At 33.2% G+C, this 17,174-nt stretch overlaps 3 protein-coding genes across 6 annotated transcripts; 2 read left to right on the top strand and 1 right to left on the bottom strand.

Annotated features, from left to right (window-relative positions):
- The first annotated feature begins 687 nt into the window (after positions 1-687).
- On the top strand, positions 688-2,093 carry LOC106119715 (uncharacterized). Its single transcript, XM_013314847.1, has 2 exons — positions 688-767; positions 850-2,093. Exons 1-2 carry the CDS (start codon positions 759-761, stop codon positions 1,615-1,617), a joined length of 777 nt encoding a protein of 258 aa, XP_013170301.1. The 5' UTR covers positions 688-758; the 3' UTR covers positions 1,618-2,093.
- LOC106119610 (uncharacterized) lies at positions 2,032-4,615 on the top strand. The gene is made up of 4 exons (XM_013314652.1): positions 2,032-2,046; positions 2,122-2,130; positions 3,516-3,637; positions 3,917-4,615. The coding sequence occupies exons 3-4, from the start codon at positions 3,629-3,631 to the stop codon at positions 4,613-4,615; spliced, it is 708 nt and encodes a 235-aa protein (XP_013170106.1). The 5' UTR covers positions 2,032-2,046; positions 2,122-2,130; positions 3,516-3,628.
- Positions 4,616-6,188: 1,573 nt separating this feature from the next.
- Positions 6,189-16,873, bottom strand: aay (phosphoserine phosphatase). 4 transcript variants are annotated; one of them, XM_013314805.1, is made up of 6 exons: positions 16,657-16,873; positions 14,298-14,498; positions 12,189-12,323; positions 11,165-11,310; positions 7,364-7,525; positions 6,189-6,923 (listed from the first exon to the last, which is right to left on the bottom strand). In XM_013314805.1, exons 2-6 carry the CDS (start codon positions 14,435-14,437, stop codon positions 6,820-6,822), a joined length of 687 nt encoding a protein of 228 aa, XP_013170259.1. In that variant the 5' UTR covers positions 14,438-14,498; positions 16,657-16,873; the 3' UTR covers positions 6,189-6,819. The 4 variants fall into 4 exon arrangements, with proteins under 4 accessions (XP_013170259.1, XP_013170257.1, XP_013170258.1 ...); XM_013314803.1 differs by lacking the exon at positions 16,657-16,873 and adding an exon at positions 15,316-15,597; XM_013314804.1 differs by lacking the exon at positions 16,657-16,873 and adding an exon at positions 15,428-15,597.
- Positions 16,874-17,174: the final 301 nt, after the last annotated feature.

Genomic DNA, 17,174 nt, shown 5'->3' with positions numbered 1-17,174 from the left:
TAATAAAATAAAAAACTTCCAGAGTTATATACTCCAGTAGATTCCGAGTAAAATAACTAAATTAAATATCTTGAATTATTTTTATCAAAAATACGAAATCCGTGTAGTTTTAAACGAATGTATTTTTTTCCTTTGATAACAACGATAACAGTGACCGATAATACGCGGCGAGCGGTGTGCGTTTTGGCTTGCGTCCACGTCTAGGAGTATTTCAGGAGCCGCCGGCCGAGGTCATGACCCTCCACCTTCCGCCCCCTTTCCCCGCAGCACCTCCCCGCACCTCCGCCGCTCTCCCGCAGCGACAAAGACGACTGAAACACGTCTTGATACTATATTAGTAATAAGAAGCTTGGCTCGTGCCGAATTGTGACCCGGGGTGCCATTTGAAATATCCACTGAAATTATGTTACAATGAATTAGATTTGTACTGCATCATGTTCTTTTTCTAAGAATGTCAGGTTTTCCTCTTTCTCGTCGGTCTGTCATCAATCATCACGTGTTGTGTCAAAATTCCTTTTTTTCGAATTTAATTGAACGGCAAGAGAATGAACAGTTTTGTTCAATTTCCCAAAACTCATTGTTTGAAATAAATCGTAACGCCCAGAGACGTATATCGTAAAATATTTTATTTTAATATTTATTTTGATTAGAAAATTTAAGAAACATAAAATATATTACATTGAAATAGAACGGAGTATGTTCGAAAGAAAATATTTATTTAAACTGCACATATAGGTTTATTTCTAATTATTGAAGCAATGAAAATGGTAAGTTACAACATTAAAAAATAGTTGAAAAGGTTAAAAAAATTTAGATTAGGTATTTTTTTAATTTTTCACTTATTTTCAGATAGGCAAGATACAAACGATTTCTATCATATTCCAATATACAATAGTGCAGTATAATAAAGTTGAAGGGTTCGTATATAACTATCCTCAACATAATTATGATTATCACCACTATGAAAATGATCATTACGATCAGCCGAAACGAAGAATACGAAAACTGAGCCGACATCGTAGAAAAATGCATCGAATCAACGAAGATAGATATCCAAAGAGAATTAAATACAGAAATAGCTACGAAGATTATGATTGCAAATGTTCTTGTAGAAATTGTGCGAAATTAAAACAATGCTGTGTAGACCAATGTCATCAATGTCAGAATGGAGCGAATCTTATGTACGTACCGTATCCAGTTCCAGTAGTAATTGATGTACCGAGCATTGTACCATCACCGGTAACTCCTGAAACCACCAAACCGCCATGTTCAACTACAACCACAACAACTACAACGACCACAACACAAACCACTGTACAAACGTCGTCAACACAACCACCATATTTGCCTGACGATAAACCCTGCGCAGCTTTAGCAAACTGTAAAGAAAGTTATGATAAACGATACTACGTAAGGAACAATTATCAAAGACTAATGCCGAATAGATTCGACGCTTATGATGATAGAGATATAAGACCAACGATGTCTATTTACGAATTTACTAATGACAAAGCTATAAGGCCAAAAAATCGTCCTTGGTTCTCCCGAAATGGATACTCACCGCTACGTAATAATTTAGCCATTAAATTTGGATCAGAAATACGAAATTATAAATAAATTTAATTATATTAGCATGTCCTGGTCTCACTGAAAAAAATCTTTGTCTTGAATGTAAACAGAAGTAAACCATGATCCTTTTCATAATTAATCTTTATTATTCTATTGTAGACAGAAATTTGCAACGCATCGTCGAATTTTAGGCGTATTTTATTTCCGTTTTTCACTTCGTAAAAGGAAATCTATGTTATGCAAGAAAAAAAACTGTGTTGTACTGTTTATTAAGAATTAATCCCATGTTTTAATTCGACACATTATGATTTTTGTCATGAAGCATACGATTTTATTACTTTCACATTTGACTGATTTTAGTACGAAATTAAAATTCCACTGCCATTTTCCTTTGCAATGTTTTAGTATCAACGTTTACCTAAATTTCTTTTTTAGTTATAGTGCTTGTCAGAAAAATAGTGTTTTACTATGAAAATCGTATGACATTCATTTATTAAAATCACCTTTGTGACCTGTTGATTAAATAAAAATGTGTGTACAATTCATTTTCAGATAATTAAGGTACAAATAATTATTTTTATTTGTCAAAGCCCAACTTCACAATACAAAACGCCCGCAACACATTTCCACAATTCTCCAACACGAAATCGGCATCAGTTTGGTATTGGTTACAGTACAAAAGAAAATAAAATGAAGGTTAACGGAGATAGAAAAGTAAAGATTTTGGATGTATCAACTGTAAGCAGTAATGAATTCGGTTATTCAGAAGAATGTCTATGCTCTTGCAATAATTGTGTAAATCCTAAAGAGTGTTGTGAAGAAATGTGTATTGCTTGTCCGGGGCCTAACGACCATAGGAAACTACGGCCATATAATAAACCATCGGGATTAAATCATTTAAGTATTAAGCAAACGGGGATGATTTTTCCTAGCATGCCATTTGGATTAAATAATCCAAATATATTTACTTCATGGACAAAAGATGTAAGTGTTCTACGTCAAAACGATGTCACTTCTAGTACAGCTGCACCTTACTTTAGAATTACTACAAGATCAACGGAAACAACAACAACTGAAACAACAACAACCACGGAAACAACCACAACTGACACGACAACAACAACAACAACAACAACGACGACAACAAAACCACCTACCACCTCAACTAAACCACCAGTAACAAAACCCTATGAAAGATATGGCAATTTTTACATCCGTGATGTTGTAAAAGATAAATATATGTTTGGTACTGAAGATGTATTTCCACATGCACATGAACATATGAACAATTATGCACGCATATTAAGTACAACTAATGATCGAACCAGAAAGGATATTAGGCTAACCAAAGATATATTTGGTTACCGTGATGTTTATCCTATTTCATTGATTATGTGAGAATTATTAATAAATTAAACATGAAACAATAAGAAAGATTGCTCTTAGTTAAAAATGTAGAATGGAAAGTGAAGAATAGTATTTTCGGAAGCCAAATCTCGCATTGGATCGCTGAACTATAATTGTGTATATATTTAATTGTATAGTAATTCAACATACGATTTTATAAATTTACAGAATAAAATGTACGCCTAGTTTTTACATTAAAATATTTTTAAACTAGTTTGCAATAAAAGAAAACTGAAATAAGTTTACCTTACGTATTTAAAGAGACAACTTCATATTTATTGCTTAATTTTGTTCAATTCTGATTGAGTAGTTTTATAATCTTACCAAACTTTATAGTTCTTGTGGATTCCAGAAGATTCAGTAACAACGTAGGATCGACCTCGTTTCCTTCTGTAAATGTTATTAAGATGAATTCATTGAAAAGTAATCCTTCTAAATACACAATTTTACGTAAATCCTTTGTGAATGGTCTTACAAAGGCTTTTTAGCTTGTATAATTCTTAACAATGCATCGATTTTTTGACAAAAAGAAATAATAGGTTTTCTGTCGCCGCCCACCTGTGCTCTAAACATTGGAGTTAGTTCACTGAAGAAACAACTGCGAGGATGTCACTCGGAATAAAATAAATTCATTATTTCCAACAGCGATATTATGAAACTGGTACGATTATTTTTTTTCTTTTCGTTCGTAATACTATCGAATTATTTAAAGAAATACAAACCGATAATTTTTTGTGGCCGTCTCAACAATGTGTACTTAAAAATTATTGGACATATTTCTGTTTTATATATTTTTATTGTTCTATTATAATTTAGCAAAGTCGTAAATTACATTACTAATGTGTGTTTCTTTAGATTTTGAGCAAATAATTTTAAGCAAAGTGAATCTTAGATTCACTCTTTTTAATAAGCCATTACGTATAGATTCATTATTTTCCAGGTAATCGGAATTGTTATTTTTTGCATAATGTCAAAATGCATTCATTCGCATCACGATTACGGCGACTACTACAAACGTGCACCGGACGATGGATATCAAAATATACCACAAGCCGATTATTTAAGCAATCCCGATGCGTACCCTGTATCCAATAATTACAACTACATGCCGGAAGAATGTATTTGCTCCTGCGATATTTGTTATAGCAATCCTAAGGAATGTTGCATGGAATATTGTACTAAATGTACAGAAGAAAACCGACCTGAATTACTATATTACCCTTATCCATATTATATAATCAATTCGCCCAGCCCTTCTATACCGAAACCAACAGAAGCTCAAATTAAAATCGAAACAACAATAACAACAACAACACAAGCAACAACCACAGAAACAGAAGAAGGTCTAGAACAAACGCCTATAGCGAGAATGGACAATGAAGGTATATCAGAAGATGCTATACAAGAGAGTTATATTAAAGAATTGTTGGAGAACGCACGATACAATAAAAAAGACGACAAAGTAAGGCTGACATCATTAAGACGTACAAAACCTAGATGGATGCCTAAATTTGGTATTGTACCAATACCAGATCAACTTGCGGAGAATTTAATGTTAAAAATTAGAAATATGAAAGTTCTGCATCCCGAAAAGGATACAATTAGAAGAATAGAATCGATATATCCTAGATCTGAATAATAATAAAGATAGCATTATAAAAATCGCATTTATCTATTAGCAAATTTAAATTATTCAGCTGGGCAGAAAACACCTAATTTTTATTTTCATATTAATTAAAAATTTTCCTTCACATTACAATAGTAAGGTAAAGTATTTCTATAAAGACAAATAATTTAATGTTGGTACGTTTTAGTCGATTTATTTTAAAAAGAATACCGTGAAAAGTCATTATAGATCTAAGCCCTAATAATTATTTCCAATATGCATGTAATTGTATAAACCTAATTTGCGCTGTTTAATCACATCACTTCTCTTCACTAACATTGATCCGATATAAATCGAATAGCACCACATCACTAGAACGCACTGCTTCAAATCCATAAAAATAATCACAATAAATCGATTCACGACAACCGGTTACCGGTAAACCGATTATGGTGTAATCTGTGATCGGTTTAACGTAAATTATCGGCGCGAAACAATGGGCCGCGACATGTCGGGCGAGATTTGACCTTTCCGAGCGCGTCGCGACTGCGGCCGAGTCGCGCGGGGTCACCAAACATGTATTTTTAGAGTTGAAAGTTCGAAATACGACGGTTATACGTTTGCCGCCCGGCTCGCCCAGCGGCGTGCGCGCATCCGGCGATCAGCTCCAGTATCGATGGAATTCTTGATGTTTCATTTGTATAAATTGCTCCTAACTAACCGTACTTACTTCGTTGTCTTGACACATAAGTATTTTACTAAATAATTCTTCGCGAAAATTTTCATTAACATGCAGCTTAAAAAATATTTCGTTAACTAAATAATACTAAGCCAACAGAAGATACACAAACTTTTGTAATATCGTAATATTAACAGTTGAAAGGGCCAAGTTTCTATTACTATACTGATAGGCCTTTGTTACCATTTTTGGGCAGTATTGAAAGGTCTTAAATATTATTATATTTCTCGTGAAGTTTCGTATACTAATTCCTAAGTAATTCGACAAAGTCGATAACACTCTAATTAACTAGTAATATTGAAATAAACTATTTAAAAAAAACAACAGTGTTAGATCTAGCTATGTTTTGAATTGATGACAATTCAAAGGCACATTTGGAACGAGGAAAACGAAGAAAACCAGGTTTTAAAAACGCCTACCAAAAAAGAATAGCAAAAGTTTATAGTAAGTACATACATAAATTCCAACAGGCGTAGTATTACTACGAGTTTAAAGAATGTGTAGGTAGGAATGAATGAAAGAAAAGTTTAGTTCTTATTTTGATTTCAATACAACTTTATTGTTGGATTAAAAAATAATAAAAGTGATTCTTCTTCTTCTTGAGGTGCCTCTCCGACTAGCGAAGGTTGGCGATCAGTTCTCCATATGTTCCTTTGTCTCTTGCGAGGCGAAAAAGTTGGGCGGCACTCGCAACCCCTGTCCACTCTCGGATGTTGCGCAACCAGGACTTTTTTCTGCAACCAAAACTCCTTTTACCGGGAACTTTTCCCATCAAGATGAGTTGAATCAGATTGTATCTGTCGTGCCTGAGCACGTGGCCGAGGTAAGATACTGATTAAAGTGATTAAACTCAAATAAAACAAAGAGTATTCTTAAAATACTTTATTTAATTGTTTTACCAAACTAGGAAGTACACAGCCATTTTTTGTCTAAAACAATTCAGAATAACATTCGAAAAACATCACAACTTAACCATTACAAACGTAAAAGTCAAAACTATGAAAATACAACAATTGACTTGTCCTTACATTAGATAAATATGAAAATTAACTATAAAATTATTCATCAGATAATTAAATTATACAAAAACAACTAAATTGAACTAACAATATATCTAAATAAATATAAATTTAAAATACATACAAATCGCTTTCACATCTAATTTGTTGTTGTTCTCGTCAGTTTCCACTGCCGCAACACGTTTTTAAATATTGTGTTTTCTAAACATGTTTTTAATCAATGGAAACGCAAACAGAAACCATTATCTAAAGGACATTTCCACAATCAGAACTAAGTCCTGATAATACTTAAAACATTTGTACTTCTAGTACTTCAACAAATCACATACGTAAATAAATGCGCAATCGAATTCCGCTCTTAACACTCAACAATAAGATATAAATTACACTGCTTGGAACAACCATTGTCAAATTTATCTAATCGCCACGTTACTATCGAACGTGTTGCGATGGCAATAAAGTCTAAAATTGATTGCGGCTCACTTCGCTTGAATCGTAAGAGAGGTAAGCAGCTCTTGAAAATCAGTGACGTACCACGCCGCCTTCTTCCTTACTTCCTCCCTTATCACATTACCCCCGAAACCTGGAAATATAACAAAATTTTTGTTACCAAGTTTAACATTGTAAGTAGAAAATCCGACACTGCCGATGTATCGGCGCAACACTATCCTTACTAATATCCACGTTTATATCCCCTCACCAATCATTCTGACACATCTCATTTTTTTTATATTATAAGGTGGCAAACGAGCGAGCGGCCACCTGAAATCGCTGAAGTAGCGAAGTGACCATTGCTCATAGACATACGCAATTGCATATGCGTTGCCTACCTTTAATCGACGGAGGAGAGGATGCACAGAAAGAAAATATTTTCCTTTTCCATGCATCCTCTCATCCGGAAAGTCCACTTCCACTTCACGCCTGTCTTCTGTCTGGTAGTCATATTTTATTACCCTATGAAAAGGTTTTGGTCAAAATCGTAAGCCGAGTCTATAACACTAAACGTAATTATGTTTGTCTCACCTATGAACCCGTCAGCTGGCGGACTGGCCTCCGCATCTGTGGCACCATCTCCAATCATGACAAGCCGCTGGTAGCCATGTTGTTCCTTCAACCGCCGGATCACCAGCCCCTTGCCGCCAGAACGCGACGTAGGTTCATTTTCATCAAAACCCGCATACTCACCTATAATAATGAAATAAACGAATCAGATCAAAAATACGTCACAAAACATAAAAAAATATAAAAAAACAAGTAGGATACTTGGATAGCCTGATGATAAATCTTACTAATATTATAAATGAGAATGTTTGAGAGGATATATAGTTGTTAGGAGGTATATGCAGCACGGAAATTTGGCTTATATGCAGAACATAGTCTGGAAGAACACATAGGCACATTAAGTTATATTTAATCCCGCGCGGACAAAGTCACGGGCGACAGCTGTTAAAAGCCTATAAACGGTTTAACGTCCTGTAATAACCGCCATTTTAAATTCTTTCGGGTAAATTCTAATTTATAACATTTCTAAACAATAGAATGTAGACAAAAAAGTACAAATCCAGAATAGCACATAGCTACAAGCATATGATTCGACAGATTAACACGTTCACTGCTACTTTTAATCCATTAAAGTATACAGGCCGAGGCACTGAAAGTGTTAACCTTGAAAAAACTCTTATTCGAGAATATAATAAAAACAATATTAGCAAAAACAGGTCTGCATGTATTTGTCCCAGATTTACGTAAAACGCACGTCAACAGGCACGCAGCAGACGCGTGTTACAGATAGCAAGCTAATAAGAATTGTTTATTAATTTTGTTTGCGCGATCACTGGGGTCCTTTAACATAGCAATTCTCGATAAATTTTTCATCATCATATTATAATATTAGCTTACATTTATTTAGTTATGAATGTATAGAATACAGTAGAGTATAGGTTAATTAAATTCTTAGCGAATTTAAACATAGTAATTAAATAATAAATAAAATTAAAAGTATGAAATTACTCACATGGTTTTATTTATATTAGTAACCGCAGGTTTCGGAGGACAAAAGAATTCTATTTAAATCATATTATCACGATTATGTCAAACATAATGATTGTTACATATGGTCTCAGAAACCAACGGTTATATAAATACTTATTAGTTTTATAAAATACGCAACATGCCCTCTAACTTTAATAGTAATATTGTGTTACTAGGCAAAATTTATGTTATAAAAACCGATATAAAGATAAAAATAATCTGTTTACGTGAATGGAATATTTTCGCCGGCTCAAGTATATCAGTGATTTAAAAACCCACAGTATTGAGTTATGTATTTATACATAACGCGTCGTCGTCTATCGGCCAGTTCATATGTCAATGACGCCCCCCTCGATGTTTCTTATCAAATAATTTCTACGCGATGTATTGAATGTCTGTAAACGTTACTTCAATATTAAAATCTAAATTACTAGCTTTCGCCCGCGACTCTGTTTCGCGGAATTAATAAAAAAAACTTTATTAGTAGCCTATATGATCTTTTAGACATGTTCTACATCTATGTCAAATGTCAGAGAATGCAGCCGTTCTGGAGATAATTTCTAACAAACATCCATCCATCCATACATCTAAACGTTCGCATTTACAATATTAATAAGAATAAGATTCATTGTTGCATTTATATTGTGGAAAAATATTGATTTAAAAAAGATACGGCATCTTTTGTACCAAACGCTACCGACAAATAAATATTTTGTAAAAGAGACGATAATCAAAGAACAATAACAAATATATTACCATCTTGGGTAAAAAACAAGGTTACTTGTTTACCTAGAATTTTGAGGAAAACTGTTACGTTTTCCCGTTACAAAATAAATTGGCCTATTGAACTCAATATAATTCTGATTTATTATTGTCATTTCGATTATCATTAGGCGCGTGAAGGTTACCTAAGTGACAATTATTTAAGCGTCAATAACCTAATGGTTAAGGTTATGGATTTCCGATCACGAGGTCGGGGGTTCGATCCCGCCATTCGACTATTGTCGTAAACCATATCCTAGCACAAGCCTAGAGCTTAGTTGGAATGGTAAAATAAATATTAGTAAATTTACAAAAAAATGATTGGCAGGAAAAGGTGACTTAGTCTTACTACCAAATACAAAGGATGTTTAAAAACCCTCATACAAAAAATGTACTATCCCTCTCAGTTGCTTTTAAAAAATTGAGACAACAGCATGATTTGTAGCCATATTGCGAAAGTGATGCGATAAAAATAACTTATTTGTCGAAGATTTTATCACCGTGAGTTTCTAAGACCAAAACCATTGTATAAAACATATCGTCAACCCTGTTATTATCTTTGACTAAAGAGAGATAACAATATGTTTGAAGCGGGGATTTTGGTCTCAGAAACTCACGGTTAATCAGACCACGATAACACGACGACCTCAATAACAACTATGCGAATAAAAACTCTGTATAAATTGTGCAATTCAATCATTTCCTTTATAAATTACCTTCGAAGTGCTTCTAATGATAAATTGAAATAATTAGATATGCAAAAAAAAATCATTGCTGACCTTTGACAACATGGAAAATTTCGCTAATCACAAGTATGAAAATTAACTTAGATTACAAACTGAAAATATTCTTTTATTATACCAGTTGTTAATTAAAATGCCAAAGCTAATCGATTTGATAATTAAAACAATCACTACATTAACCCAAAGATAAAATTAAATCATTGTCATCTAGTGACATTGAACAATTTTGATGACGTCATAAGACAAAGTTTAAAACGAGAATTGTTTATTGGCGTTTCTTAAACTTTACTCAAACTAAATACCGTATACTGGCTAAATACAAAAGTTCTATAGGAGAGATCTTTGGATTTTCCTATTTATAGTCGAACTGGAATAAGCGAGAGTTCAAGGGACTGACATGTTTTTCTCTCTAAACCGAATTGTTTATAGAAGCCTCTAGATGTTTCTCTCTTAAAAAAAAAATTGTAAAATTATCGTCATACAATATTTATGATGCACGACTTCAGCGCGTGATTAATTTTATTACATTTTACCAAATACGTGTTTCATAGGCTGTTTCATTTTCAAAATTTTCTTTTGAAATGTATTATTTTGGCCATTAAAAGGAAACTAAATCAATTCCTTGTAATTTTTTTTTACTTAAGATATATTTGCGAATCTACTTACAGTTATTTTTTTTTTCATTGAAAACTTTTTAATAACATTATTAACGACCAGTATTAGTCACATTCTCACGACCACATTTATGTGGCGTGATATCAAATTTGATATCTTTGCGGTTGCGATCTGTTTGCGTATCATATTAAATATTATAAGAAATTAATCAAAATCAAATTAAAAATGAGTCGTTACAATACTTATAGAATCGCATATTTGATTCCATAGATTAGATATAGTACAGATACAAAGCATAGATTATAAACCTACCATAAAGTACTTCGAAGGCATTAATCTTTGTGGACAGATGTCACTAAACTATTACCTAAAGTAATGAACATTTTCCAAATAAGATTTGACCTAAAGGTCTATGGTACCAGATCATAAAATTAAAAAAACTAAGCCATGACAGATACTCTGTCAAAATTACAATATACCTAAATAGCATAGCTATATTTAAATACTAGCTATCACACGCGACTACACCCGCTTGGATTATAAAAAAAATCATCCAGCCAAACATTCGCATTTATAATATTACTTAGAAGTAAGTTAACACTGCTGATTAAAAACCCGTGTAAAGCTGAAGATAACCGCTAGTCTAAAAATAATGGAATCTTAATTGACTTACCATTGAAGAAGAATTTAAGTCTATTAGCGTAAACATGTGAGACTGGGATGTTGAGAAGCTCAGCCACAGGATCTATGAGACAGCGGAATCCACCAGACACCAGATACACCGTCACACCTCTATCTTGTAACGCCTTTACTAATTGCCTGCGAATTACACATTCGTTTTACTTTGCCTTTGTCAAGACAGAATTGATTGGATAAAAGGCAGAATAGTTTAGACGATAGAATTAAAACTATGGATTTGAAAGGAAATAATCATATTACAATGACACGCAACAACTTTCGACTAAAAAAAAATTATAAAAATTGGACCACTAGGGGCGGAGTTATCGACGAACAAAAAAAACATACAGACAATTGAGAACCTCCTCCTTTTTGAAGTCGGTTAAAAACAGAATTGTCTATGGCAATCCGGTATACCCATAACACACGATTAATTATATTTACGTTGTATTAATTAATATTAAAAACTATTTTCCTGTCCCTATTATTTCATTTTGCCTTATGCAATTTACAATTTATAAATGTACTTCCCCTCGTTTCTTGTTACATTATTTACTAGTATATTAACTTACTTTTTCCTGTCCTTAGATAAGTAAGGTATGTACCAACATACAGAAAAAACTGCAATAATGTAAAAGAGACAATCTACGCATCGAGACCAAATTTTAGGAAATAATATGTGTAACTTAAATTCGTTGTATACAATTATAGAAATGTAATAGATGACCCACAGAAAGAGACTGGGCTATCACCAGGGTCGAGGTCGGGTCGGAGCGTTGAAGCGGTGTGGACTAGATAGTGAACAACTGGACATATATCTTTCGATGATGAAATGTAAACAATGTTTTAAGTGGGTCGTTGACTTGTTTCCATTTCTTGTATTGCATATGCATTGTCGAATGGAATTGGATTTTGAAATCTTAACACTTTCGGTGCCATCAACTTGATTTGCCGATTTGCTTATGGAATTAACGGCGATACAAGTCTGTAATATTAATATGTAATTTGAATACACTTACGTGATTCCTGGCGTGAGATTGATAGGAAAAGTTGCAATGAACTGTCTGATCTGATTGACGCTCGGCCTGATGATGTCCAACCTCTTCTTCAGGGCCTCCTGAAACGTCATACTTCCTCCCATAGCTTCTGCCGTACTGTAACAACATATTTATTTGTAGATCTTATCATCCAACATAATACGCGCATAGTATTTTTTTTATATTAACAAATTTTCGTGAATTTAGTAAAATTTCTTGTACCATTCTAAACAGGAGGATTGTGCTAGAATATGGTTTACGACAGTAGTCGAATGGCACGTGATCGGTAATCCGTATCCTTAACCATTGGGCTATTGACGCATCCAAATTGATAAAGTAAACTTTTTTTTAGAAAACAAGAATCATTATGCCGTAGGAAGCAATTGGCTAGCCGAATAATCGATATCTCTTAACCACATACAGAAATAAGTTAAAGTTCAATTAAAAAATCGATTCAAACGATATTCTGTTATGGTAACAAAGAAATCGTACACGCCCTCGTTGACTGATATAAGAATTATGTTTACAAGCACACAGAACACGCCACCGGGCACGTGATAGTCAATTTTAAAGACGATACGATACAACGATAACAAAAAACAAACGGTGCATGCGGAATCCCAATCTCGATAATTAAAACATTCGCTTTAATTATCGAGGTCACGACTTTTTTATTTTTTATAATGAACCTATTAAACTGTTATGAACACACAATCTTTATTCACTGTTCTGATTCTACGAATACCACTGGCATGATACAACCAAAGGACGTCAAATTGATACAGGCAATTTAAGAAATAAAAATTAAAGATTATTAAAGGTGATGGGACACCCTATAATAATTAACCACAATCGTGGAGTAAGCAAACTGTTGAACCAGTTCAAATCGGTTTTAAACGTAGCATTACAATGACCCGTAAAGTAACCACAGTGACAGATAATTATGAAATCTGTATTGAAAAAAAATAAGCAAATATTTATTTATTATAATTTTTTAGTAAAATATTAGCAAATTGTTGTTATTTTATTAATAAATCTACTTTTGTGCTAGGATTCTATTAACGACAATAGTATCTATAATGTTTTTTTTATCGAAATCTATATTTTTTTTAATATTGATGATCCTAATCTATGAATAATTCAGCAAAGTTTAGACATTAACATTACAAGGTGATTTTGATAACGACATACGCAAACAAACACGATACTAAAAGGTGCACCTCAAAGTACATAAGCGTATTATATGCTATTCTAAATTGAAGATATAAAGAAATTATTTTTAAATTACAAATTAAACCTAAACATCATGCCTGGTTTATATTATACCAGTACAGTAGGAGAGTAACGTTGGCCTAGCATGGCCTAATTTGACCCACTGGCGCCAGTTAGTGTTTTCATTATGCCAGTTGTATGCGAGCGCTGATTTTGAGTGCTACTGTCCTACTGCCCGCTGTCGAATGCTAGAGACTTATTCAATCTAAATTCAAGAATAATTTCGAATCTATTCTTAAGAATAATATGGATAAGTATTATTCACCTTGTTATTATAATAATCTAAATACAATCTATTCTAGGTCATCAAATGTAGGCAATGCAAAAATACAAAGGAAATTGATATTAATATTATCTTTTATCGGGGACTCCGGTCAGCAATGTTTAAAAACAAGACGCATTTTGTTTTTCACTAATTCGTGTTTGTTTTTGTTTTCGAAAACAGTGACAACCTTGAATAAATTACGTCTTTTTATACAATTCGAATTATGAAAAGAACTTTTAAATCTATTTAATACACCGATCGAGAAAAAAAAACAACATTTGCAAAAAAAAATGGGAAATTAAAAAGAAAAAGAAAGGAGGATTTTGTAGGCGACCAGTGTTATGTTTGACATTGACCAGTGGATTATTTTCTGCGATTAAGTAGAAGTATACTATCGTACTTTAACAGGGCCCCTTTTAGGTTAGGATAATTAGGGAATTACAATACTAGCGCGTACCATCTTTCCACCACATCACCACTTAACATCATAGGATCTTAGACAATCGCTTTTTTCACTATATAGAAAACAAAACAAAAGAATCCACAATACTTACAGCCGTTTAACTTCATCTCCTTTTCCACAGAACCTGGCTAATTCATCGATCCCTTCATCCCGGATCACTGTCGAATCTACATCGAAGCACACGCAGTCCGCTGTCCGGAACAGCTCCTGCACCGTCTGCTGGGGCGTCATCACGCTGATAGACACCAGAGATAGGGTCTTCAGCGTCGCGTATTGCAGGTTGCTTTTTAAACTGCAAATATATAAAATTCTAGCTTTATCCATAACATAACATCGTTAGGAAAATGTCCATAATTATCGTTATAAGCATTAAGAATATTTTGACCGCCATCGCTTCTAAATCCTCGTTAACCATTTACATTGGAATATCGGTTTACAGTAATAAAGTGTTATATTTTATTTATAATCTGTCCCATTTTTCGTAGTTGTCTTCTTGCGTCTTATATTATTTATAATATCAGGTAAACTGCTTCTCATATGCTACCTTTCTTTCATAAAATCACACATTTAAATAATTTTTATTCATCTTCTACCTACAAAACGTCAACTCTTTAGGTTCAAAATAAACAGATTAACCTTTCAAATGTTTGATTAATTTTTCACGCTATTTTTTGTCTTGTAATACAACTATCAACAAACGCGTTACGTGCTCTACTGAAGTGTAACACAAAAGGTGTTATTACAGTTAATTCTAACTAACCAATACGTTTGTGACAAGATATTTCCTGCGACACACATAATGACACAATTGACGCGGCAAAAGGTCGAAGGCGCGTGCAACTTGTGGTCACATTGCGAACGATAAATATAGGAACAGACGCACAAACAAGGTTTTTGTTTATGAACTTAGTTAACGGAGCCCAACCGGTTGGCGATTGTAAACAATTCGTAATGTCATATCATGACGACCGTGGTCTAAAACCTTGATAAAAGTACTCGAATATGGCCTTTAGTTACTATCTAATTCAATTAATTGCACTTTATATATCACCAGATTAAAATAAAAACTTATTTATTGTTGGTTCATGCACATGCAATGGTAAAGATACCTGTATAATGCCATTTTCGCTCTTCTCAATGTGGGATAGTTTACAAAGATACGACTTTCTACACGGAACGACTGAAACGTAATGAAACTCGTCGATTAATTGTAATGAGGACCTTACGAAACCCGTTTGTTGACTACCGCGTACACGCCTCCGTTGGTCGTGATATCATAGGGTACAGTGCACTCGGGCCATCTTTATCGCCTTATATCCACGCGCCTCCCGCGATAACATTGTGATGCGAGCTACAGCACTGCTATCCGAGAGCTACGTACTATGAATGACGTCAGGACATCGTCTTCATTGAAAGACATATGCCCAGACGCTAGCGATCCTCGAAGTAGGGGTGTTGAACCAGCATTTATCTCGCTCACACGCGATAGAAGCGTATGGAATGTTTGTGGAAACACTTGTTTTGCGAAATTGCGCCGAGCGCAAAAGCGATAAGCGCAGATAAGTTTCGTGTAGTATAAAAGTTTATTTGTTAAATAAATATGTTGATCGCAATTTAATTCTAGCAAATAAGTACACATTATAAAATAAATTATTCCATGACTACAAAAACATAAAGCAGTAAGACGCAGATAAATATTTTTACAACGCAAATCTACTTAATAAAAATCCTTTAGTATTTTTGGATAATGCATACAAAATTTTCCTACAATATTTATCAATTATCTTTCTCATTGGTAGCGGGATACAATCAGCATGACATTTGCTACCAAATATAACTGGATTTTTCTGGTCTCATGTATATAAAGATAGTTACTAGGAGTGATAAATTTTTACTGTTTTGAAAACAACTGCAAAAACTGTTACATAAAGATAAAAAAATAACAAAAGCTACAAATGCAGCCTTTTATATGCATTGTTTATGTATTTAGCCTATCTAATAAAAAAAGTTACATCTTATAAAGAGATCCCGAGTGAGATGTAATTTTTTATGTTAGCAGACTTGAATACTTTTCTGAGTCACCTGTATTACAACGCATAAATGTTTATTACTATGCACAAATAACCTTTTATAAATATAAAATAATGCAATTATTTTATAAATGATAAATTATAAATTTTTAATTTATCCAGCAAATTGATGTATTACATTGTGATATATTTTAATAACCACATCGGGTACAAATAAAGTCCATAAAAGTGAAACATACAAGTCGTTATTTCTTTTTAATTTTATTATTATTTCTTATCTATGAATAGAATGTATCAAATCAATAATATCTACACACTTATCTTGGGTTACCAAGGTGACGACCTTATGTAAAATAGATCGTTTAGAGCAATACGTCTCCTTAATTTCTGCAAACAATAAATAGAAAATTATAACCTTACCTTGTTTTATGGAATTTCCCGGAACAGAACCAAATGTTTTTAAATTTTTGTTTAGGTTATCAATTTGTCACAGGGTTTCGAAGTGGAAAATTAATGTGCGGTTCATATTATTGTAGTAAAATCAGTAATATTTTATCGGACATCTAAATTCATGCCTGAGTGTACTTTGTGTTCTTTTATGTTATGATCATATGATAACCGTAAACTGAAAAATAAAGTAAGCCTTCACCTTCAGTTCTGCTGACATTAAATTGTTATGACATAAGTCGGTGTTGCTATCGCTACCTGCGAATTATTTGAGTTAGGATTTACGATTTACTTTTGTTTGGCTTTTTTGTTATTTTAATTCTCTTTACTAAATTGTTATTTTCAATATATTCATTGAAAAAAATAACAATCTCATAAGATATCCCGCTTACTTCAATTTATTGTTTTTAATATTTACAAATAAAAATCATTGGATGAATAGAAAGTCAAGCTTGGCAGTATAAATACCACAGCGTTTGATTAAAACAGTA

Source organism: Papilio xuthus, unplaced genomic scaffold, assembly GCF_000836235.2.
Source record: "Papilio xuthus unplaced genomic scaffold, Pxut_1.1 DF827135.1, whole genome shotgun sequence".
NCBI lineage: Eukaryota > Metazoa > Arthropoda > Insecta > Lepidoptera > Papilionidae > Papilio > Papilio xuthus.
Note: the sequence above shows the minus strand (reverse complement) of the source record. Positions and strands in the feature narration are given on the sequence as shown.

Coding starts and splice junctions, on each gene's coding strand:
- aay (XM_013314803.1), bottom strand. Junction 7,526..11,164: donor ACTTAAATTCTTCTTCAATG/GTAAGTCAATTA, acceptor TCATTATTATAG/GTGAGTATGCGGGTTTTGAT. Junction 6,924..7,363: donor GCCAGCTGACGGGTTCATAG/GTGAGACAAACA, acceptor TTATATTTCCAG/GTTTCGGGGGTAATGTGATA.